Genomic DNA, 22409 nt, shown 5'->3' on the forward strand with positions numbered 1-22409 from the left:
AGAGAGACAGAGAGAGAGAGAGAGAGAGAGAGAGAGAGAGAGAGAGAGAGAGAGAGACAGAGAGAGGAGAAAGAAAAGGGCTCAAAACATGTTGCCCAGTTTTTTTGTTCAGTTCACCAACACCATCACTGACCTTCCAAGACATCTTGCTATACTTTCCAGCTCCCCAACCCAGGCAGGGTTTACCCCCAATCGTGTCACCACCAAACAAACGTTCCATATTTTCCCCCATCCCAGTGACCTCAGCTACATGGTTTAGATAAAAAATTTTTTTTTTTAAAGTTAAGGACCTCACAGCCTCGTACACCCATCAGGGGGCAGTGAGTTCTTATCCACTATGTCTTGGGCTTGTCACAAAACAGCCTGACCCAATCCCCCCTCCTTCCTTCCACCGTTTTAACCTTCCCCGAACCAACCTCAGGTACCCATTCACACCAAAAGTGGATGGAGTTAAGAACATTGGAAGAATAGTGTCCCCCCCCCCCCCCCCCCCCGAGCACATAACACCAGGCCAAAAACTGGGCCTCGAACCCTGAACACTGGTGGACACTGAGACAGAAGTCCCAACACCTGACCGACTAACCAACTCTTTGCCACCGTGCTTCTTCTCAGCTACATGACCCACAGGTCTGGTGGTGTGCCGTGTCCAGCAGCCACGGTGCTGTCAATACAGCATGATGCAGTGCTATGCAACACAATACAGTACAGTGCTATGTAATACAACACAACACAGTAAATACAATGCAATACAACACAATCCAGTACAGTGCTATGCAACACGACACAACACAGTGAATACAATGCAATACAACACAAAAAACAATACAATACAACGCAATACAAGACAACGCAATACAACACCACAATGCAATACAAGACAACACAATACAACACCACAATGCAATACAAGACAACACAATACAATACAACAACACAATGCAATACAAGACAACACAACAACACAATGCAATACAACACAATACAATACAATGTAACACAACACACACAATACAATGTTATACAACAAAACAAAATACAGTACAACACACTAAATGCAACTTAACACAATACAACACAACACAATGCAACAGAACACAACACAATACAACACAATACAAAACAATGCAATACAATATAATACAACACAATGCAATACAATACGATACAATACATCACAATACAATGAACACAACACAACATCTGTCAAGCACCAGTGGTACAACAGAACACAATACAACACAATACAACACAATACAAAAAAAAAATGCAAGAGAACACAATACAATGCAACACAATACAAAACAATGCAATACAACACATCACAGTTTCAGTTTCAGTTTCACTTTCTCAAGGAGGCGTCACTGCGTTCGGACAAATCCATACACGCTACACCACATCTGTTGAGCGGATGCCTGACCAGCAGCATAACCCAACGCGCTTAGTCAGGCCTTGAGTGCATGCTTACATATTTGTGTACCTATGAAAGTGGATTTCATTTTACGTAATTTCGCCAGAGGACAACACTCTCGTTGCCATGGGTTCTTTTTCAGTGCGCCAAGTGCGTGCTGCACACGGGACCTCGGTTTATCGTCTCATCCGAAAGACTAGACGCTCAGTTTGATTTTCCAGTCAAACTTAGGAGAAAGGGCGAGAGCGGGATTCGAACCCACACCCTCACGGACTCTCTGTATTGGCAGCTGAGCGTCTTAACCATTCTGCCACCTTCCTCCTTCCAACACATCACAACAGGATACAATACATCACAACACAACACAAGCTGTCAAGCACCAGTGGGGGTGTGTGCATGTGACACTCCGTTATCTCTCCCACATTCCTCCATCAGACCAGGACACGGTGGCTACCCTCCCCACCACAAAAACATTATCACCTGTGGGATTTTTGTGGGATCGTCTGCAGGTGTATGGGGGCTGCAGGAAATTCTGTGGGTTTTTATTTTTATCTTTAAAATTTACTTCATCTTATTTTATGTTTTTCTAGAGGGGGATTGAGGTGTGGGTGGGGGAGAGGGAGGTAGGGCAGGGTGGTGGGGTGGTGGTGGTGGTGGTGGTGGTAGAAAATAGAAAAAATCTTTCTCACTCTGTAAACCCTTCTCTCCCTCATACTCTTTATTAAAAAAAAAGGAAAAAAAAGAAAAGAAAAAAAGTAGGGGGTTTGAAGAGTTGGAAAAAAAATCTTCACCCTATAAACACTCCTCTCTCTCACACTCCCTTAAAAAAAAAAAAAAAAAAAAAAAAAAAAAAAAAAAACACACCAATGACAAAAATAGTTGGGGATTTAAGAAAGGGGGGGGGGGGGGGCGTAAGCATAGAGTTAAGAAGGAAAAGAGAAAAAGAAAGAAAGAAAGAAAAAAAAAAGGACAAAGGATGGACAAGCCGTATTGAAAACTTCTTGGCTGAATGCGAACAGCTCCTCACAGCCTGAAAACATTCATCAGCTTCAATGCTTTTCAGAACAGGTGCCACTTTCACAAACAAAGCATAAAAAAAAAAAATCTTTATCAGCGCTGACTGTGATAGCATGCTTAGTGCCTCCATTGTCACCTCTTCCTGCACAACGCGTGTCTGGCACTGCTTCTGTGTTCCTGGGCTGCAATGCCCACGTCCACTCACATGTACCAGTGCGCTTTTACATGCAGGACTGTTTTTACCCTGACAAATACAGTACAGGGAGCCATGTTCTTCTTTTCCATGGGTGTGCATGTGCTGGGTAATATTCTTCTTCACATAACCCACCCAATGCTGACATGGGGTATGGGGTCTTTAAAGTGTGTGTGAGTTTGTTTGTTTTTTCTTCTGCATGCATGTACACACACGACAGGAGTTCCGAGTCACTAGCAGGTCTGCACATATGCTAATGGGAGACTGAAAACAATGACAACAAAACAAAACACAAAAACCAACAACTCCACCCCTAACCCATCAGGTGCCAATGACCAGGATTCAAACATAGGACCTTTAGATAAAAAAAAACCCCAACAATCACTGAAACCACTTGGCTGCATGCCCTTCAACAGGCCCTAAAGTTTAGTTCAGGCTTTGCAGCCACACCCACCACAACCGTCCATGCAACCTTCCCCTGGGTATGACATAACTGCTGCACTTATGCCAAAGATCTTCCTCACTGAACAAAACAAACAACCTCCTCACTGACAATCATCTCTTTCAGACCTGACTACACTGGTGCAGTCAAACAGGAAGCTTTCAATGCTTTGGTATAGAAGAAGAAGAAAAAAAAAGATATAGAATTCTGTAGTCACTTTGACAATCCTTTGACATCAGACAACATTAATACTGTTAGGGGATGGAGGTATGACAGATGGTGTGGGGGGCAGCTTTCTCTCTCTCTCTCTCTCATACTCGCTGTATATGCTGATACACACATATATAAATAAAGCGCACGCTCTCTCTCTCTGTTTCTCTCTCACACATTAAAATATATGACGACAAGATTTAGATTAGGTATTACAGAATTAGCGGTCCATCATTACAGATACAGAACATGTAATGACAGTGATCTGACCTGTCCATTTGTAAAGAATCACAAGAAAATGAATACACTTTGTTCTTTGCTGTCCAGCTTTAATGAACATTCGAGAGGAGTTTATTCAGCCTAAATGTTATAGTAAACCTACGTTGTTTAAATTGAACTTATTGATGTCATCTACTTCCCCTGAAGTTGTCCGCAAATTTTCATTATTTTTATACAAAGCTTTCAAATTCAGAGAAATGGCTACTTCGTGAAAATGCTGTTTGTACCCTTTTGCTTGTTTGTTTTTTCTTTTTATTGTTCTACACATTGAACTGTAATGCTAGTATATTTTTGTTTGACTGTGTTTATTGATGCTCACAGTGTTGTGATGTATTGTTTGTAAAATAATGTTCACATTCCCCTTCATAAGGGGCCTAGGCCTATACATGAATAAACCATCTTGAATCTTGAATCCTGAATCTCTCTCTCTCACACACACACCCATGGTTCAATCCAATGTCCTATTTTTCTTCACAAGACTCAGGACCATGTCATGCTGAGGACATCAGCCCAGACCTGTTGTCAAAGGGAGATAGCAGTGATGACTGTTATACCTTTGTGGCCAGTGCCTCAGCAATGTGTCTTTGGCCCTTCCTTTTAACACTCCACCTTTCTCCCCCTCTCTCTCTTTTCCCCCCCTCTTCAACACCCAAGTTTGTGTTTCCACTAATCACTTCCTCTCTGTGAAAGGGGGGACACTGAAGAATGAGCAGTGAATGACGTTTTGAGTGCTTCTATCCCCCCCCCCCCTCCGCCCCCTCCCTCACACACACACATTAACACCCTCCTCCTTTGCACTGCTCTCTCTCTCTTCACTTAAACCTAAAGCCCAGACTACAGCTTCAGGTCTCGTGTGGAATCCACCTGTTGTTGAAGTGTCCCTGACCTCACAGTGATCAGCCTTCCTCATGGCCCCTGCAGTCGGCTGGGTTAAAAAAACACGCAAACATGACCTCAAAGCTCCCCGATCAGTTTGTCAGCCAGTCTGTCAGTTGGTGTCTGTCAGTCTGTCTGTTGGTTGGTCAGTCAGCCTCTCTGTCAGTCAGTCAGTCTGTTAGTGAGTCAGTCAGTCAGTCGGCCTCTCTTTTAGTCAGTCAGTCTGTCAGTCTGCCTCTCTGTCAGTCAAGACTCTGTCAGCCAGTCAGTCTATCAGTTAATCTCTCAATCAATCTTTCAGTCAATCTGTCCATCAGTCAGTCCTCCGTCAGTCAGTCAGTCTGTCCGTCAGTCCTGCTCAGTGAAGACCAGTGACTCAGCTGTCTGTCCGTCAGTCCTGCTCAGTGAAGACCAGTGACTCAGCTGTCTGTCCGTCAGTCCTGCTCAGTGAAGACCAGTGACTCAGCTGTGCCCTGACACACCTTGTGTTAAGGGGTTCACACTTTAGCCCCCAGAATCCTCAAACCCACAATGAAACAGGTCCAAAAACACGTGTGGGTACATAATCTAATATCATATCCGCTTACTTAGACAACCTGACGTGTCCACGGTCACTGACATCTATGAGCCCAAAGCCCCGTGTCACACAGCTGAATGATTTATAAACAAAATTCATGACAGTCCAACTCGTATGCAAACAGAAGGAACTGCTGACATATAAAGGTATCTCTTGACTGCTTTCAGGAGAGAAAAAACAGAGGGGCATTTCAACCAACCATGAATATCAATACCGACATGTTAACAGTTTTCACGATGTCTGCACACTCCACTCTCTCATGCGCATCTCATTACTAGTCTCACAGAGACACAAGCTGCATGTTTATGGTGGGAGGAATTCACAGAATTTACAACCCACTGTCTCCTTTAAACGTGCTTATCAAGTTCTTTGCACTTCTGAACACAAACCTTTCAGAAACAAGGACCTGTCACAAGGTATAACTCACTGCCAGGTATGACAACTTGCACTGTCACCTGCCAGGTATGACAACTTGAACTGTCAGTGTCACATGCCAGGAATGACAACTTGCCCTGACACCTGCCATGGATGACAACTTGCGCTGTCACCTGACAGGTATGCTAATTTTCATTGTCACATGCCAGGTATGACAATTTGCACTGCCACCTGCTGGGTTTGACAACTTGCACTGTCACAAGCCAGGTAGGACAACTTGCACTGTCACAAGCCAGGTAGGACAACTTGCACTGTCACAAGCCAGGTAGGACAACTTGTACTGTCACAAGCCACGTATGACAACTTGCACGGTCACAAGCCACGTATGACAACTTGCACGGTCACAAGCCAGGTATGACATCATGCACTGTCACAGACCATGTATGACATCATGCACTGTCACAGACCATGTATGACATCATGCACTGTCACAGACCACGTATGACAACTTGCACGGTCACAGACCACGTATGACAACTTGCACGGTCACAAGCCAGGTATGACAACTTGCACGGTCACAAACCAGGTATGACAACTTGCACGGTCACAAGCCTGGTAGGACAACTTGCACGGTCACAAGCCAGGTTAGACAACCTGAACTGTCACAAGCCAGGTATGACATCATGCACTGTCACAAGCCAGGTATGACATCATGCACTGTCACAAGCCAGGTATGACAACTTGCACTGTCACAGACCACGTATGACAACTTGCACTGTCACAAGCCAGGTATGACAACTTGCACTGTCACAAGCCAGGTATGACAACTTGCACTGTCACAAGCCAGGTAGGACAACCTGAACTGTCACAAGCCAGGTAGGACAACTTGAACTGTCACAAGCCAGGTATGACAACTTGCACTGTCACAGACCACGTATGACAACTTGCACGGTCACAAGCCAGGGAGGACAACCTGAACTGTCACAAGCCAGGTATGACATGCACTGTCACAGACCAGGTACGACAACTTGAACTGTCCCATGCCAGGTAGGACAACTTGAACTGTCATATGCCAGGTGTGATGACTTGCACTTCATATTGATGAATTCAACTGGCTCATAATGAAAGTGGATCAGCTGTATTTTGTTAACGTTTGTGTTGAACAACTTTCACAAAACGAAGTCTTGGTCAACTATACATGCACTGCAATTACCAAATGTGCCATATGTTGGTCTTCTTCTTGTACTGATGAGGTATGTAGTAGGTAACTGTCATGGTGATGATGTTGAAGAGAAAATATAACCAAAGTGAAAGAAAAAAAAAAAAAATCTTGGCCTGTGCTAGTACTACTACACACCTCTCTCTAAAAATAAAGAACCCTGTTGAACAAAGAATTGCGAGAGGCTGTATGTGAATGTGCACCAATGATCTGGGATTCTGTCCTCGCCATCACACGCCCTGTACGTTCAGTTCAAATGCATGTGTAATGTGTGTGTGTTACAAATGTGTAATGTGTGTGTGTGTGTGTTAAGTGTGTGTGTGTGTGTGTGTGTTAGGTATATGTGTGTATATATATGTGTTCAGACAAGATACAACACAGAACCCACCCCCCACCCCCTCCCCAAAGCTTTACAAGCTAAATGCCACTGATCCCCTTGCCTTCCGAATGGTCAGTGAACTTTACATAACACCACCCAGTGGCACTTGTCAACTGTGGGGGGAAGGATAGAAGGGGGAATAAAAACGTGTGGAGAGGGAGGGGCGTGGGATGGGGGTGGGGACGGGGGTGGGGCGGAGTGCAGAGAGAGGAGTGGGTGGGGGTAGAGTACACACAGTACACATAAGACATGAACACGGGACATCCTGCATTCCTTCAGCAACAAGGTAAGACAACCCAACCCACACACCACTCCCCCTTTTATTCCCCACCCCGCTAGCCTACTGGCTGTTGGCTGTTTGCTTGCAGGCCTTGTAGCAGCCCCCCCCCCCCCCCCCCCAAGCTGTATATTATATATCAAAACCCTATCTCCTCCCCCCCCCCCCCCCTTCATCCCCTCCGCTGTCATCCAGGGAGGATTCAGTTCAAGCTGTCAGCCTGTGACATGAGTGTGAGCGGTGAGACAGGACATAAGGGGAGGAAGGCTACACGCAGCTTTTTTTTTCTTTTCTTCTCTCTCTCTCTCTCTCTCCCTGATTCAGGTCACCGATCTGTTTGTTCCACTCCTCTCACAACCCAGCCGTGCAGTGAACCAGTTACTGTCGCCTCCTCTCTGAGTCACAACAGCTAGACGGGGTTAAACCTTCGGTCACAGCTAAACAGGTCTAAACCATCACCACAGCTAAACTGGTCTACTAACCCTCCGTCATAGCTAAACAGGTCTCCCTACGTCATAGCTAAACAGGTTTAAAACCGCTGTCACAACTAAACAGTGCCAAACCACCGTCACAGCTAAACAGCTCTAAACCATCGTCACAGCTAAATAGGTTAAAAAAAACAACATCATAGCTAAACAGGTTTAAACCACCATAATCACTAAACACATCTACACCATCGTCATAGCTAAACACATCTAAATCGTCACAGCTAAACATGACTAAACCACCGTCATAGCTAAACAAGACTAAACAACCGTCACAGCTAAACACATCTAAACCACAATCATAGCTAAACATGACAAGACAACCATCCCAGCTAAACACGTCTAAACCAACATCACAGCCAAACAGGTCCAAACCATCGTCATAGCTAAATCGGTCTGAACCACTGTCATAGCAAAAACAGATTTAAACCAACATCACAGCTGAACAGGTCCATACCCCTGTCACAGCTAAACAGTTCTTAACCATAGACGTAGCTAAACAACCTTAAACCAACGTCACAGCTAATCACGTATAAATCACTGCACTTCAGGTCAAGACAAAAGCCAAACGTGCTAGAAATGTGGATTGTTGATTTCCAGTGTGTTGAAATCATTTCCCCCCCCCCTCCCTGACAACCCCTCCCCCCTCCTCCCCCACTGTCATTATCTCTTCAGCACAAAGCCTCTGAATCATTGTTTCATGACTCAAAAAACGGTTTTGCACACACAACAGTTCTCTACTCCCCTACCCCCCAACCTGCCTTCCAAACCACATGTCCAATGATCAAGCGGCATACGTGTGCAAAATCCCTTCTCACATGAAACCTGTTTATCTGCCTGTCTCATAAAAAAAAAGACCCAACAAATAATAATAAACAAAAATAACACAAATCTTTAAGTTGTTTTTTTTTTTCTCTCTTTTTTTTTGTTGTTGTTGTTGTTGTCAAACTTCCTTCTTCACACAAAACCCTTGTGCTCCCCTGAATGTACACCATAGCGGTACATTAAAAAAAAAAAACCCGCAGACTGTGCTAGTGTGCACACTGTGTGAACGAGTGTCTGTATGAGGTGTTCAAAGCATGTATGCGTACGTGTAGTTTGCTGCCTGTATGTACACGTGCAAATACATGTTTGATTGTCTTCAGGCATGTCTGAATGTGTGCAAAGCAAACATTTTCAAAAGCTACCAAAACATCAAATGCCCTTCCCTTCACATTCATCTACCCCATAGTTTCATTTCCACTTTGTATTTATATATATATATATAAAACTGGATTTGCAACATGCAACTGGAAAGACAAGTTGAAGCTATCTATAGAATCGTTTGCTGCACTTGCACACACACACAGCATAAGGGAAGAAGGGGGCATCCCCCCCCTCCCAACCACCTTCCAGCCCCTCGAATTATGGATGCCCTGGGCTGTCCCAACCAACCCCCCCCCCCCGCCCACCCCATCCACCCCCCACCCCTCACACTAGACAGAATAGAATTGAGCAACCCTGTGTCACAGGTATACATCTGAGATAGGCCACCAGCCAGCCAGCCACACACACACACTTATCATAAACACCCACCCCTACAAATTCCACCTTGAGCGGACACACTCATATGCAAGTACTAATCTTTCCCCTTCACCCCCACCCCCCCAAAATTACTTTCTGTGTACCACCAAAAACAAATATATCCATCCACCCCAACCCATCTTTTTGAAACACATACACACACACACATATATATATACACACATTCAAGTTCACACACACACACACACACACACACAATCTTAAAAGAAATACATACACAAGCATACAGTGATACACCCCCCATTAAAAAAAACCCAAAAAAAAAACAAAAAACCCACTGCATATGTAGAAGTTGCCCCCAATGTAGGTCATTCTAAAGAAACATAAGGACAACAACAACACAAAAAAGAAAAAAAAAAAGAAAAGAAAAAACCTTTTTTAAAAAAAAAAGTATCCCACTAACACAAAGAAAAAGTAGTAAATCAGAAAACCTAATTTGGCAACACACACACACACACACAGAGAAAATAACAGCACAGACAAGCGTAATTCATCCACTACAGCAGGTGCAGCCAGCCACCTTTCTTCCCGTCTCTTTGCATCACACACGCCACACATGTAAGTTATGTATACATCAATATGAACACCTACCACCATCACCACCAATAATTATAACACCCATAGCATGCACTACAGACAAGTGAACAGAGCATTCAAAGCAAAAGCACACACACACACACACACAATGCGAGCTTAAATATGTATTAATTTTTCTGGTGTTTTTTTTTTTATTTTTTTTTTATTACATTTTTTAAATTATAGATTCAGCAGTCATCTTTCATTTTATCGTCACACACACACACACAAAAAGTAGAAAACAAAATTCAAATTCATGACACACTTGGTTCAGCAGCCAACAGGCTAACGAAAAAGGCCCAGACAGCCCCTAACCCAGCCCACAGGTGCTTCTGTGTGTCTGTCACAATCAGTGCATCACTGATTCTGTGTGTCTGTCACAATCAGTGCATCACTGATTCTGTGTGTCTGCCACAATCACTGCATCACTGATTCTGTGTGTCTGCCACAACCACTGCATCACTGCCCAGGGCTGAAGACAATCCTTCAAGGAAACTGTGTGTGGAAGATCTGAACCCGTGAAGGAAATTGATCAACAGCAATAATGTGTGGACTGAATGGGGGACAGGGAAGGAAGGAGGAAGGAGGGAAGGAGGAAGGGAAGGAGGGAGGAGGGAAGGAGGAAGGGAAGGAGGAAGGAAGGAGGAGGGAAGGAGGGAGGAGGGAGGAAGGAAGGAGGGAGGAGGGAAGGAGGGGAGGAGGAAGGAGGAAGGAGGGAAGGAGGGAGGAGGAAGGAGGGAGAAGGGAGGAAGAAGGAGGGAGGAGGGAGGAGGAAGGAGGAAAGGAGGGAGGAGGGAGATGATGGGTAGTGAAAGGGGAGGGGGAAGGTTTTGTTCTTGTTTTTGTTGTTGTTTGTGTTCCCCAGAATTTGAAACATTTTGTTTTCTTTATTGTGATGATGATGATGAACGAAAATGGGGTTGATGATACTGCTGCTGCTATTAAGGGGTTGGGGGCTTGGGGGGTAGGGTCCATTTAGGTTTGGGACCACCTGACAAGGCTGTACTCTCATGATAATAATAATTATATCCTGGCCGTCAACCAGGCTGAGAGATACAGACACCTGTAGTGGGTGTCAAGAAATTTAAACAACACCCCGATGGCGACTTCCATCAGGTGGATGACCCTTGGCTATGTTGGTCCTGGACTTCCCATTTCAGCCCACAAAACACAGGAGGACCTGGCCATGAGCTACCCACAAAAAACAAACCCACCTCTGATGGGGATCGAACCCTAGTCCTCCCGAGTCAAAAGAAACGCTAACCACTTCGCCAATGTATCTTTCATGTTTTTTATTTCAATGTTTTGCCCTCTACTTATCTTTCCCTACACTATATTACAGTGTACTTACCTTTTATTATTATCATTGTTATTATCATTCATTATTCTTGTTTTTTCTTTTATACTCAAGGCCTAAGCGTGTTATGTTACCACTGCTGGTCGAGGCATCTACTTAGCAGATGTAATGTAGTGATTATGGATGTGTCCAAATGCAGTGATGCCTCCTGGGGAAAAATGAACTGAACTGAACTGAACTGAACTGGCCATAGCTGCTGGCGTGGAGGGGAAGGTTGGCAGAGTGGGACAGTTAGGGACTGAGTGTTCCAGGCGACCGCTATGTGTTCAGCTTCAGTTACTAAGGAGGCATCACTGAGTTCGGACAAATCCACGTGCACACCACCACACCACATCTGCAAGCAGAAAACCCCAACACATTAGTCAGGCCTTGAGTGCATGCACATAATATGTTTGTGTACCTATCAGAGCGGATTTCTTCACCAGAATTTTGCAATATGTTTGTGTACCTATCAGAGCGGATTTCTTCACCAGAATTTTGCAATATGTTTGTGTACCTATCAGAGCGGATTTCTTCACCAGAATTTTGCAATATGTTTGTGTACCTATTTCACTGATGCCTGGTGCACGCTGCATACGAGACCTCAGTTTATTTATTGCCTCTTCCTAATGACTAGATGCTCAGTTTGAGATTCCTGTCTGACTTGGGAGAAAGGGTGAGACCGGGATTCAAACCCAGACCCAAAGGGACACTGTACCGACAGATATGTATCTTCACCATTCTGTCAACTTTGATCCTATAAGCTACTATGAAGAAGGAAGAATGTTATTGCACACAGGGGTGGGGGTGGGGGTGGGGGAGATGCAAGCGTGCATGTACATGCTGATGTGTATGTGGGGTGCACAGTGAGTGGGCATGCGCGCGTATGTGAGTGTGTGTGTGTGTGTGTGTGTGTGTGTGTGTGTAAAGGGGAGGAGAAGGGGGAACAGAGAGTATTACGTGTTATGAAGAGGGACTGAGAGTCAAAAGGTATGCACATTTAATGAGGTCTTTGAAGTGTGGGGTCCTTTGTGTGGTTGCAAGTGCAGTATGTAATCTCTGTGTGAGTGCATGGCTATCCATCCACCACATGTGTGATGGCAAATTCGGTACATAATCTGTGTGAATTCAATGCTGTCGATGAATGCATGGATATATATATATATATATATATATCCATCTGTTGCGCCACTGTGCGCAGCATAATCCATGCACTGTTCCCTTGTTGAGCTGTGTCATGTGCTGCATGAGTCAGCACCATGCTGCTGCCCCCTCCCCCTTCTTTCCATATCCCTTAATGACCTCACCAACATCGGAACAACTACTCCACTGATCACACAGTCACCATACAGAAAAGAATGTGACGACACAAAATGAAGCCTTTCATCGCTCCGCTGGAACAAACCCCTGATCAGTTAAAAGACTTAAAATCAGAAAGCACAAAATAGAACAGGCAGTGGGAAACGTAAGAGGATAAACCTAACTCAAGAAGGGGGCTAGTGGGTGTGGGGAGGTGGAATGGAAATCCAAAGGCAAGGCAAACTGATAACCAAGTGGGGACCATGTCAAGGGAATAGAGGAAAATAAGGATTCAACGGGATCAAGAGAAACTAAAATATAAACGAAAAGATGTAAAAAAAAAATTAAAAAAAAAAAGAGAAAAAGAAAAGAAAGAAAGAACTTCACTAGTGCAATCTGCAACTACCAGATCAAGGAAAAAAAAAAAACCCCAAAAGATTAAGGTGCAAAACTACACAAATCTAAGAAGAACATTTGAGCAGGGGGCGGAGACAGATTCAACGTAAAGGTGCTGACGCACAGAAGGCGGAGACAGATTCAACATTAAGGTGCTGTCATGCAGAAGATGGAGACAGATTCAACATTAAGGTGCTGACATGCAGAAGATGGAGACAGATTCAACATTAAGGTGCTGACATGCAGAAGATGGAGACAGATTCAACATTAAGGTGCTGACATGCAGAAGATGGAGACAGATTCAACATTAAGGTGCTGACATGCAGAAGATGGAGACAGATTCAACATTAAGGTGCTGACATGCAGAAGACATGCAGTGGATCAGGTCAGCTGTCTCTGGTCAGGACAACGCCAGTGACAACAGGGATCACTTCACTCATGTGGTGCCCCTCACCCAGCCACCACTGTGGTGCTCTCTTTCACAGGAACAACCTATCATCTCCGTCAAGTCATCTAGCACCTGTCTCTGTCAAAAAGTAAACACTGTAACAGTTACAGGTCAAAAACCAAGTCGTTAAGCCATCCTCAGTTGGCCATCAAGGTGTCTCTCTCTCACTTAACCCTGTGCAGGTATCCGTCTTTGTCAGTGGACGGCTGTCGCTGTCACCCTGTTGAGGGCGGACCCCACAAGGTGTGGAAGGATTAATAAAGAAACAGGGAGGTGCGGTGGGATGGTTAGTTCTTGACGCCAAAGAGCTCAACAACCCTCCAGGGAATGAAGGAAGGAAGGAAGGAAGGAGAGGGAAAATCAAAAGTGTACCCAAGGTTGTCTCTGCGCTTTCTGTCTTCTCCACACTGCCATTTTCTGCTGGCTGTTGTTCTTCATCCTTCGCTTTCTCTTCGTCAGCTACCGCCTCCTGCTGACCTGGGTCTGGGTCCTGGGTGGAACTGGGCAGTGCAACCTCCTCTGCTGCTGCCTGTCCTGCCTCTTGCTGGTCCACAGGGCGGCTCTCTTCCCCTGTGTCTGCAGGCTGTGAGGTCTGACCACCATCAGACACCACCGCTGCTTCCACTTTCACATCACGGCTGTCCTCCTCTTCCACCTTCTGAGCTTCTTCCTCCACTTCTGTGGCCGTTTTCTCTTCCTGCTTCACAGCATCCTCTTCACTTTTCTCTTCTGCAACACGATTGTCCCATGGAAGGGCAACATGAGTCACCCTGACAAGACACAGGATTGTCCAGGAGAAGGCGGGAGGGTGAGGGCAATGTGAGTTAGCGAGCCAGACAGACAACACACCAGTGCCAGCAGCGCTTCACTGTGAGGACTAGGTGACTCATCATGATGTGAGCACCCCTCACTAACAGTTGCCCAGACAAAAACATCTCCAGGAGACTCATCCCCTCAACATGAGTCCCCCTCATCAACAGTCGCCCCAGACAAAACAGCAATGTAAGCCACTTCAACAAATTGTTACCCAGGACAAAATCATCTCTCGTCACATTGTCAGACCTGTATTTTCCACAGTCAACATCCCCTCGTCCTCAAAAACATACTGTTTCACATGCTTCAGTCTATCCTTCAGAGGGCAACTGAAATGAGACAACTGATGGCAGGCAGTGGATAAGGCAATAGTTTTCTACATCCACTGGCGTTGTATGGATGGGGGCGATAAGTCAGGACATAGGGTGTGTGTGTGTGGTTAAGGGTCTTGTGCCCTGTCATGTGGCCAGGTCACTGGTAAAGGCTATGTGCCGTCCAGCTTCGCTTCTTCCTATCCACCATTCTTCCTATCCACTCCTTCCTTCTCCCTACACATCCCTTCTTATCTATCTGTCGGTCGATCTATCTATCACTTCTTTCTATCCATCCATCCATTCTTCCTATCTATCCATCACTTCTTCCTATCACTTCTCCTTAACCATCCCTTCTCCCTATCCACCACATCTGTCTATAGCTATATCTAACCCTATCCACCACATCTGTCTATAACTATATCTAACCCTATCCACCACATCTGTCTATAACTATATCTAACCCTATCCACCACATCTGTCTATAGCTATATCTAACCCTATCCACCACATCTATCTACAGCTATATCTAACCCTATCCACCACATCTGTCTATAGCTATATCTAACCCTATCCACCACATCTGTCTATAGCTATATCTAACCCCTATCCACCACATCTATCTATAACTATATCTAACCCTATCCACCACATCTGTCTACAGCTATATCTAACCCTATCCACCACATCTGTCTATAGCTATATCTAACCCTATCCACCACATCTATCTATAACTATATCTAACCCTATCCACCACATCTGTCTATAGCTATATCTATAACTCTATCCCTTCTCCCTATCCACCACATCTACCTATAGCTGTATCTATCTATAACTATCACTTCTTCCTATCACCTCTTTCTATCTATCCATCCATCCCTTCTTCCTATTCATCCCCTTTTCCTGCCTATCAGTTCCCAGGTTTGCTTCACAACTCCTCTGCTGCTTCATCTTTAAGTAGAAAACTATAACACTTCCTTTTTTTTCTTATTTCCTTTACCAAGTACTGTGTGGTGGGTGATATGTAATGTCACTTACATCATTCATTCTTCCTTCTGTTATATAAACCACTGCTCAGAGATGGTCTAATGACCTGAACAGTCAGTCACTGCCTTAGACAGTTCTGATGATTGACATCTTACCACCGCACACTGATGAACAGGCTGGACATCAACAGAACTGGAGTGACATCTTGGGAAAACTACCTTTATTCTGGGGATAGGTCCAAGTCACTAAAAAAAATATAAAAATCTTTAGTTTAATTTTAAACAAGCTGAACCAATCTGGGTAGCGCTTTTTGCTCCAGTAATTACGCACGCAACCACATACTGGACAGATTTTGTGCCTTGAAATTTCCACTGAACTAGCCACCAAGCTTATCAAAAGTAATACCACCAAATGATGTTTTGATCATAACATTCTGTTCCTGATTTCTTTGCTGTGGCTTCGGGGAGGGAGGGGTAGGTGGAGGGGGAGAGGGGGGGAGTTGAAGGCAGGGCACAGCACAGCATAAGCGCACCAACACTGCAAACTGCAAAGCAAGGTGCAACTCAGCACAGCACAGAAAGCAGGTCAGAACTGGGGGCGGGGAGGGGTGGGGTGGTGTGTGAGGATGGGTCCTCACAGTTATGCAATACATCCTCATAATGTGGAGCCTACACATGCACACCCACAAAAGGATGACAAAGTATTATTTTGTCTGATGCAACACTCCCCTACAACAGGAGGTCTACCTACAACCCACCCCCACCCCTGAAAAAAAAACCCACCCAAACATTCTCTCTGCTGGAGAGATGTAATAAAACTGCATTCCTCTGCTGGTGAGATATAATGAATCTGCATTCCTTTACTTGAGAAGTAAAGTACTACATGTATAAAGCTAGCTGAATTCCTTAACTAGGGTGTGGGGAGGTACAGGAGTCAGAGGGGTGGGGGTGGGGGTGTGGTTGGGTGGGCGGGGGTGGAATGACTCCCCACTAAAAGGATGCTCTTTGGCTGCAGCATGTACACCATAAAGCTGCGACCCTCCTCTGCCGACATCACCCTCATCTCAAGCAGTGCCCAAAATGAGGGCACCCCCAAGCCAGCGTTCCTACTCCCCTGGACCCGCGGCAAGAATCCACAGTAAGGGCTGTAGTGCAAGTCACACACACACACACACACACACACACTCTCACTCAACACATGCATGCACCTTTCACACCGACGCAACTGACAATACACACACATGCAAACATGAACATGCACACGCACACATACACGCAAGGGATGATACAAGCAAAATACACACAAGACACACACATGCGAACATGAACACACAAGCACACGCATGCATTCATGCTCTTTTCATACTGATGTAACGTAACGGGTGATCATCGTACACACTTGCTTTTACAAGTTGCAAAGATACACAATTGTAGCCACACCAGCAAATATACAAAATGAAAGCTTGATGCACTCAAAATACATACAATACATACATACATATGCAAACACCAACATACACATGTACACTGGCATAGAAGTACACACACACACACGTTATAACACTGCAAGGAAATGTCTGCAATGCTTTGTGACATAAGGCTTTTCACGCAATACTCTTTTCATATCCCAGAGAAAACAATGAAATAACAGCAACAAATTGAGAATTAACTAATACTCTACATGATCTGCAGTGACAAATCAAAGCCTCGATTTCCTGAAATAAGTCACAGCATACCATTAAATGATATTAACCCTTCCCTTCTTTATCCCCCCTCCCCCAACCCCCCCTCCCCCACACACACACTCTCTCTTGCAAATATTTTGGTTTATTAACAACAAAGGTTGATAAGACAAACACATACAGTAACACATACTACACATACAAAATCAAGTTGATAAATAAAACAGAGCAAGAAAATGAATTAACTCTCCATGTGATGATTGAGATATGTGTGCATGCAAGTGCGTGTGTGCTTGTGTGTGTGTGTGTGTGTGTGTGTGTGGGGGGGGGATTATGTGTATGTACCTTCAAATATGTGTGGTAAATTCCTTATTTGTTGTAGTTGTATTTCATTTTATCACAACAGATTTCTCTGTGCGAAATTCAGGCTGCTCTCCCCGGGGACAACACATCGCTACACTACAGCGCCACCCTTTTTTTTTGTATTTTTTCCTGTGTACAGTTATATTTGTTTTCCCTATCGAAGTGGATTTTTCTACAGAATTTTGCCAGGAACAACCCTTTTGTTGCCGTGGGTTCTTTTACGTGCGCTAAGTGCATGCTGCACATGGGACCTCAGTTTATCGTCTCATCCGAATGACTAGCATCCAGACCACCACTCAAGGTCTAGTGGAGGGGGAGAAAATATCGGCGGCTGAGCTGTGATTCGAACCAGCACGCTTAGATTCTCTCGCTTCCAAGGCGGACACGTTACCTCTAGGCCAACACCCATTCAGACTGGAAAGGACCTTCCCACTAAACAGCAGTTCCATTATTGCATTAATCAACACATTCCTGCTCATTCAACACCACCATGTTGCACTCACTGAAGTCAACACTCGTGGGAAAGAGAGGTGGGGGGGGAAAAAATCAAAAGAAACCTAGCTTGCAGCGCATATAAAAGACTTTTTAAATTAAAATCAAACTTCACACTTCTGTTGAGGAAACGCATAACAAAAATACATCCTCCTATTAATACAAATGCATCACTCCCCACCACCACCCTATCTCTTGCACACACACACACACACACACACACACACACAAAAGCCCAGCTGTACAATACACAACAATCGTGTGAAATCCACTGCAGGGCCTCTCCAGACAGACAGGGTCACCTGACACCGATCACATACAGTCTGTCCCGCACAGCAGGGTTTAGTTAAAAGTACATCGTAAATCAAATCAAATCAAATCAAATCAAATAATAGCATGGTTCTTACAGCCCAGCCGAACACAAAGGAGCCATTTCAGGGCTGGTGCACATCGTAAACAGCTTCTTCAAACTCTACACAACTGCACACAACTTCTATCAATCTATCTATGATTCTATCTATCTGTGTGTGTGTGCGTGTGTGTGTGTGTGTGCATGTGTGTGCATGTGTGTGTGTGGAAGCGAGCGTTAGTGCATGTGTGTGTGTGTGTGTTAAAGACTCTGCTTTACTGCACATGGGAGGATAAAGACATGCTTTTCTGCACATAAAATCCCTGCTTTACAATCCATAAAGAAAAACCTGCTTTACTGCACATAACATATCCTTCCAAAGCCAACTTCAACAGAACTAAATGTCCTCAGCTGGCAAGAGACGAGTGCTCTGCACCCCTCTTGTCATTCTGGCTTGTAATTCTGGCTGTCCGGGGAAAGGACAGAATCCCCCCCCCCCTGCCCCCCCCCCTCCCCCCTCCCTGACACAAAACTACTCTCTCATCCTCATGCTCCAAGACTTTCCAAGCAATCAGTTTCATGGCAACAAACTTCAATGACCTGTCTGTGGCTGAAAGGTGTCATTTCTATACATGTACTTTATATCTTTACTTCTTGAATTTTTTTTGTTTTCACCTTTTGTCGTGTTCATGCGTGGGCTGAGAGACTGTGTGGTGTGCGTGAAGATTATTGTGCTGTATTGTATTGTGCTGTGTTGTGTGTTGTATTGCACTGCAATGCATTGCATTATATTGTAGTATTCTGTAATGTATTGTCTCAAACTGTATTGTAAGCAGTTGCTGATACCCAGAACACAAGAGGCAGAGGGACCAGCAGAGCGGGATTAACAGACAGAAAAAAACAGACTGACAAAGTATTAAAAAAAAAAAAAAAAAAAAAAAAAAAAAGAGATGAAAAGCATGATTATTAGAAGTGCACACTCTACATGTACAAAGAGTATAATCACAGAAAAGAAAAGAAAAAAAAGAAGAAAGAAAGCGCACACTCTGTTTCTGCCTGGCATCAACCAGTATTCTAGCAACCGATTAAACGGAGGAACGCGCTATAACTAGTTTACTTTAACATAATCTTTGTTCACCCGCAGACTATCAGTTAACGCTAAACACTAACCAGATCACAGATGATTAGTAAGTGCTACCTAAATCACAATAACATCAGTCAAAACAGGAGTCAGCATTAGCAGGTGGAAAAGAAGCTGAAACAGGAAACACACACACAGAAAAGAAAAAAAAAAGAAGAAAAGAAAAGAAAAAAAGAAGTGAATATAGAATGACCACCAGTTGTTCTGACCAGAGCAGTGAATCATGGCCATCGGCAGGCAGAAAGACAAGTGTAGTCAAAGAAAGAAGAGAACTACATACAGCAGATTGCACAAGTGGTGGTCAACGCAGTTCGCTCCCAGAACTGTTCAGGGGGTAGAGGATGGGGTGTGTGTGGGTGGGGGTTTGGGGGGGTCGGGGGCAGTGGTCAGCCAGTAAAATCAGACTGACCTAAAGCAGCAAGCACTAATTCAGAGAGAGTACAGAAACGTTAGTCAGTTTCAGTTTCAGTAGCTCAAGGAGGCGTCACTGCGTTCGGACAAATCCATATACGCTACACCACATCTGCCAAGCAGATGCCTGACCAGCAGCATAACCCAACGCGCTTAGTCAGTGAGTAGCGAAAAGGTAAGTCATGTTTCGCTCAGTCAGTGAGCAGCGAAAAGGTAAGTCATGTCTCGCTGAGTCAGTGAGTAGTGAAAAGGTAAGTCATGTCTTGCCCAGTCAGTGAGCAGCGAAAAGGTAAGTCATGTTCCACTGAGTCAGTGAGTAGCGAAAAGGTAAGTCATGTTTCGCTAAGTCAGTGTGTAGCGAAAAGGTAAGTCAGTCAGTGAGCAGCGAAAAGGTCAGTCAGTCAGTGAGCAGCGAAAAGGTAAGTCATGTTTCGCTAAGTCAGTGAGCAGCGAAAAGGTAAGTCAGTCAGTGAGCAGCGAAAAGGTAAGTCATGTTCCGCTGAGTCAGTGAGCAGCGAAAAGGAAAGTCATGTTCCGCTAAGTCAGTGAGCAGCGAAAAGGTAAGTCATGTTTCGCTAAGTCAGTGAGCAGCGAAAAGGTAAGTCATGTCTCGCTGAGTCAGTGAGTAGTGAAAGGGTAAGTCATGTTTCGCTAAGTCAGTGAGCAGCGAAAAGGTAAGTCATGTTTCGCTGAGTCAGTGAGTAGGGAAAATTTAAGTCATGTTTCGCTCAGTCAGTGAGCAGCGAAAAGGTAAGTCATGTCTCGCTGAGTCAGTGAGTAGCCAAAAGGTAAGTCATGTTTCGCCCAGTCAGTGAGCAGCGAAAAGGTAAGTCATGTTCCGCTGAGTCAGTGAGTAGCGAAAAGGTAAGTCATGTTTCGCTAAGTCAGTGTGTAGCGAAAAGGTAAGTCAGTCAGTGAGCAGCGAAAAGGTCAGTCAGTCAGTGAGCAGCGAAAAGGTCAGTCAGTCAGTGAGCAGCGAAAAGGTAAGTCATGTTTCGCTAAGTCAGTGAGCAGCGAAAAGGTAAGTCAGTCAGTGAGCAGCGAAAAGGTAAGTCATGTTCCGCTGAGTCAGTGAGCAGCGAAAAGGTAAGTCATGTTTCGCTAAGTCAGTGAGTAGCGAAAAGGTAAGTCATGTTTCGTAAGTCAGTGAGTAGCCAAAATGTAAGTCATGTTTCGCTAAGTCAGTGAGCAGCCAAAAGGTAAGTCATGTTTTGCTAAGTCAGTGAGTAGCCAAAAGGCAAGTCATGTTTCGCTAAGTCAGTGAGTAGCCAAAAGGCAAGTCATGTTTCGCTAAGTCAGTGAGTAGCCAAAAGGTAAGTCATGTTTCGCTGAGTCAGTGAGTAGCCAAAAGGTAAGTCATGTTTCGCTGAGTCAGTGAGTAGCCAAAAGGTAAGTCAGTCAGTGAGCAGCTAAAAGGTAAGTCAGAAAGTGAGTAACGAAAAGTTAAGTCAGTCAGTCAGCAGCGAAAAAAATGGTCAGTCAGTAAATGAGTAGAGAAATGGTAAACCAGTCAATCAGTAGAGAAAAAGGCAAGTCAGTTAAAGTGTAGCGAAAAGGTAAACCAGTCAATCAGCAGAGAGAAAGGTAAACTTAATCAAAGAGGACGCCGCTGCACCTGACACCCAGGTGAAAGAAAGAAAGAAAGAAAAAGAAAGAAAGAAGTGACCAGCAGCAGAAAACTAGTGGTCAGTCCAGGCAAGCAGTTCTACTAGCCAGTGAGCGAGATGAGATGAGGTGAGCTGAGCTGAGCTGAGCTGAGCTGAGCTGAGCTGAGCTGAGCTGAGCTGAGCTGAGCTGAACAGCACTGCAAAGACAGGGCGTTTACCGAAATCCTCCGCCGCTTGATAGGAGGACATGGTGGGAGGGGCCACCTCCACCTCTTCATAGGCGTTACTCTCCACCACCACCCCCACGCCTCCTCCAGACAACCCCTCCTCCTCCACCTCCTCCTGCTGTGAGGTGACCACCACCTCATCCGTCACCGCCACCGCAGCCACACCCACCGCCACCTCCTCAGTACCTAGCAGTGGGAGGGGCAAGGCCACAGTCATCACATCATGCAGGTCTTAAAAAAACCCCCAAAAAACAGCTGTCATGCCGCCCCTTTACGTAACCAAACTTGGGCATTAAAGGTGTGTGCAAATATCCCAATAAATATAGCATGCATTTCCCAACATTGACACACACACACACACACACACACACGCCTCTTGAACATTTCCTAAAAAAATGATATCATGCACATCCCAACAGTAACAAACACACACACACGTGCACACACACACACACACACACACACACTCAAACACACATACGTGTGCCTCTTGAAACAAAAAGTTGTGCACACAATTATCCATCCCAACAATTATGTCATGCACATTCCAAAAACAGTTACACATACATGTCATGCTTGTCATCCAAACAGTTCAGCCATGCAGTACAGCCAACAATCGTGTCATGCATCCAAACAATCATATCATGTGCG

The 22409-nt window shown here is 44.8% G+C and overlaps 1 protein-coding gene across 5 annotated transcripts in view; it reads right to left on the reverse strand.

The window, feature by feature from the left end:
- The window catches only part of LOC143286930 (Na(+)/H(+) exchange regulatory cofactor NHE-RF2-like), a 91180-nt gene that overhangs the window by 12505 nt on the left and 56266 nt on the right, over positions 1–22409 (reverse strand). For 3 of the 5 annotated variants that reach the window (XM_076594886.1, XM_076594888.1, XM_076594890.1), the window contains one exon: positions 21750–21944. The exons of the other annotated variants lie outside the window; for them this stretch is intronic. In XM_076594886.1, the coding sequence (XP_076451001.1) occupies positions 21750–21944 (195 nt within the window). The remainder of the gene's footprint in view (positions 1–21749; positions 21945–22409) is intronic. 5 annotated transcript variants of the gene reach the window in all.

This window comes from Babylonia areolata, chromosome 10 (assembly GCF_041734735.1).
Source record: "Babylonia areolata isolate BAREFJ2019XMU chromosome 10, ASM4173473v1, whole genome shotgun sequence".
NCBI lineage: Eukaryota > Metazoa > Mollusca > Gastropoda > Neogastropoda > Buccinidae > Babylonia > Babylonia areolata.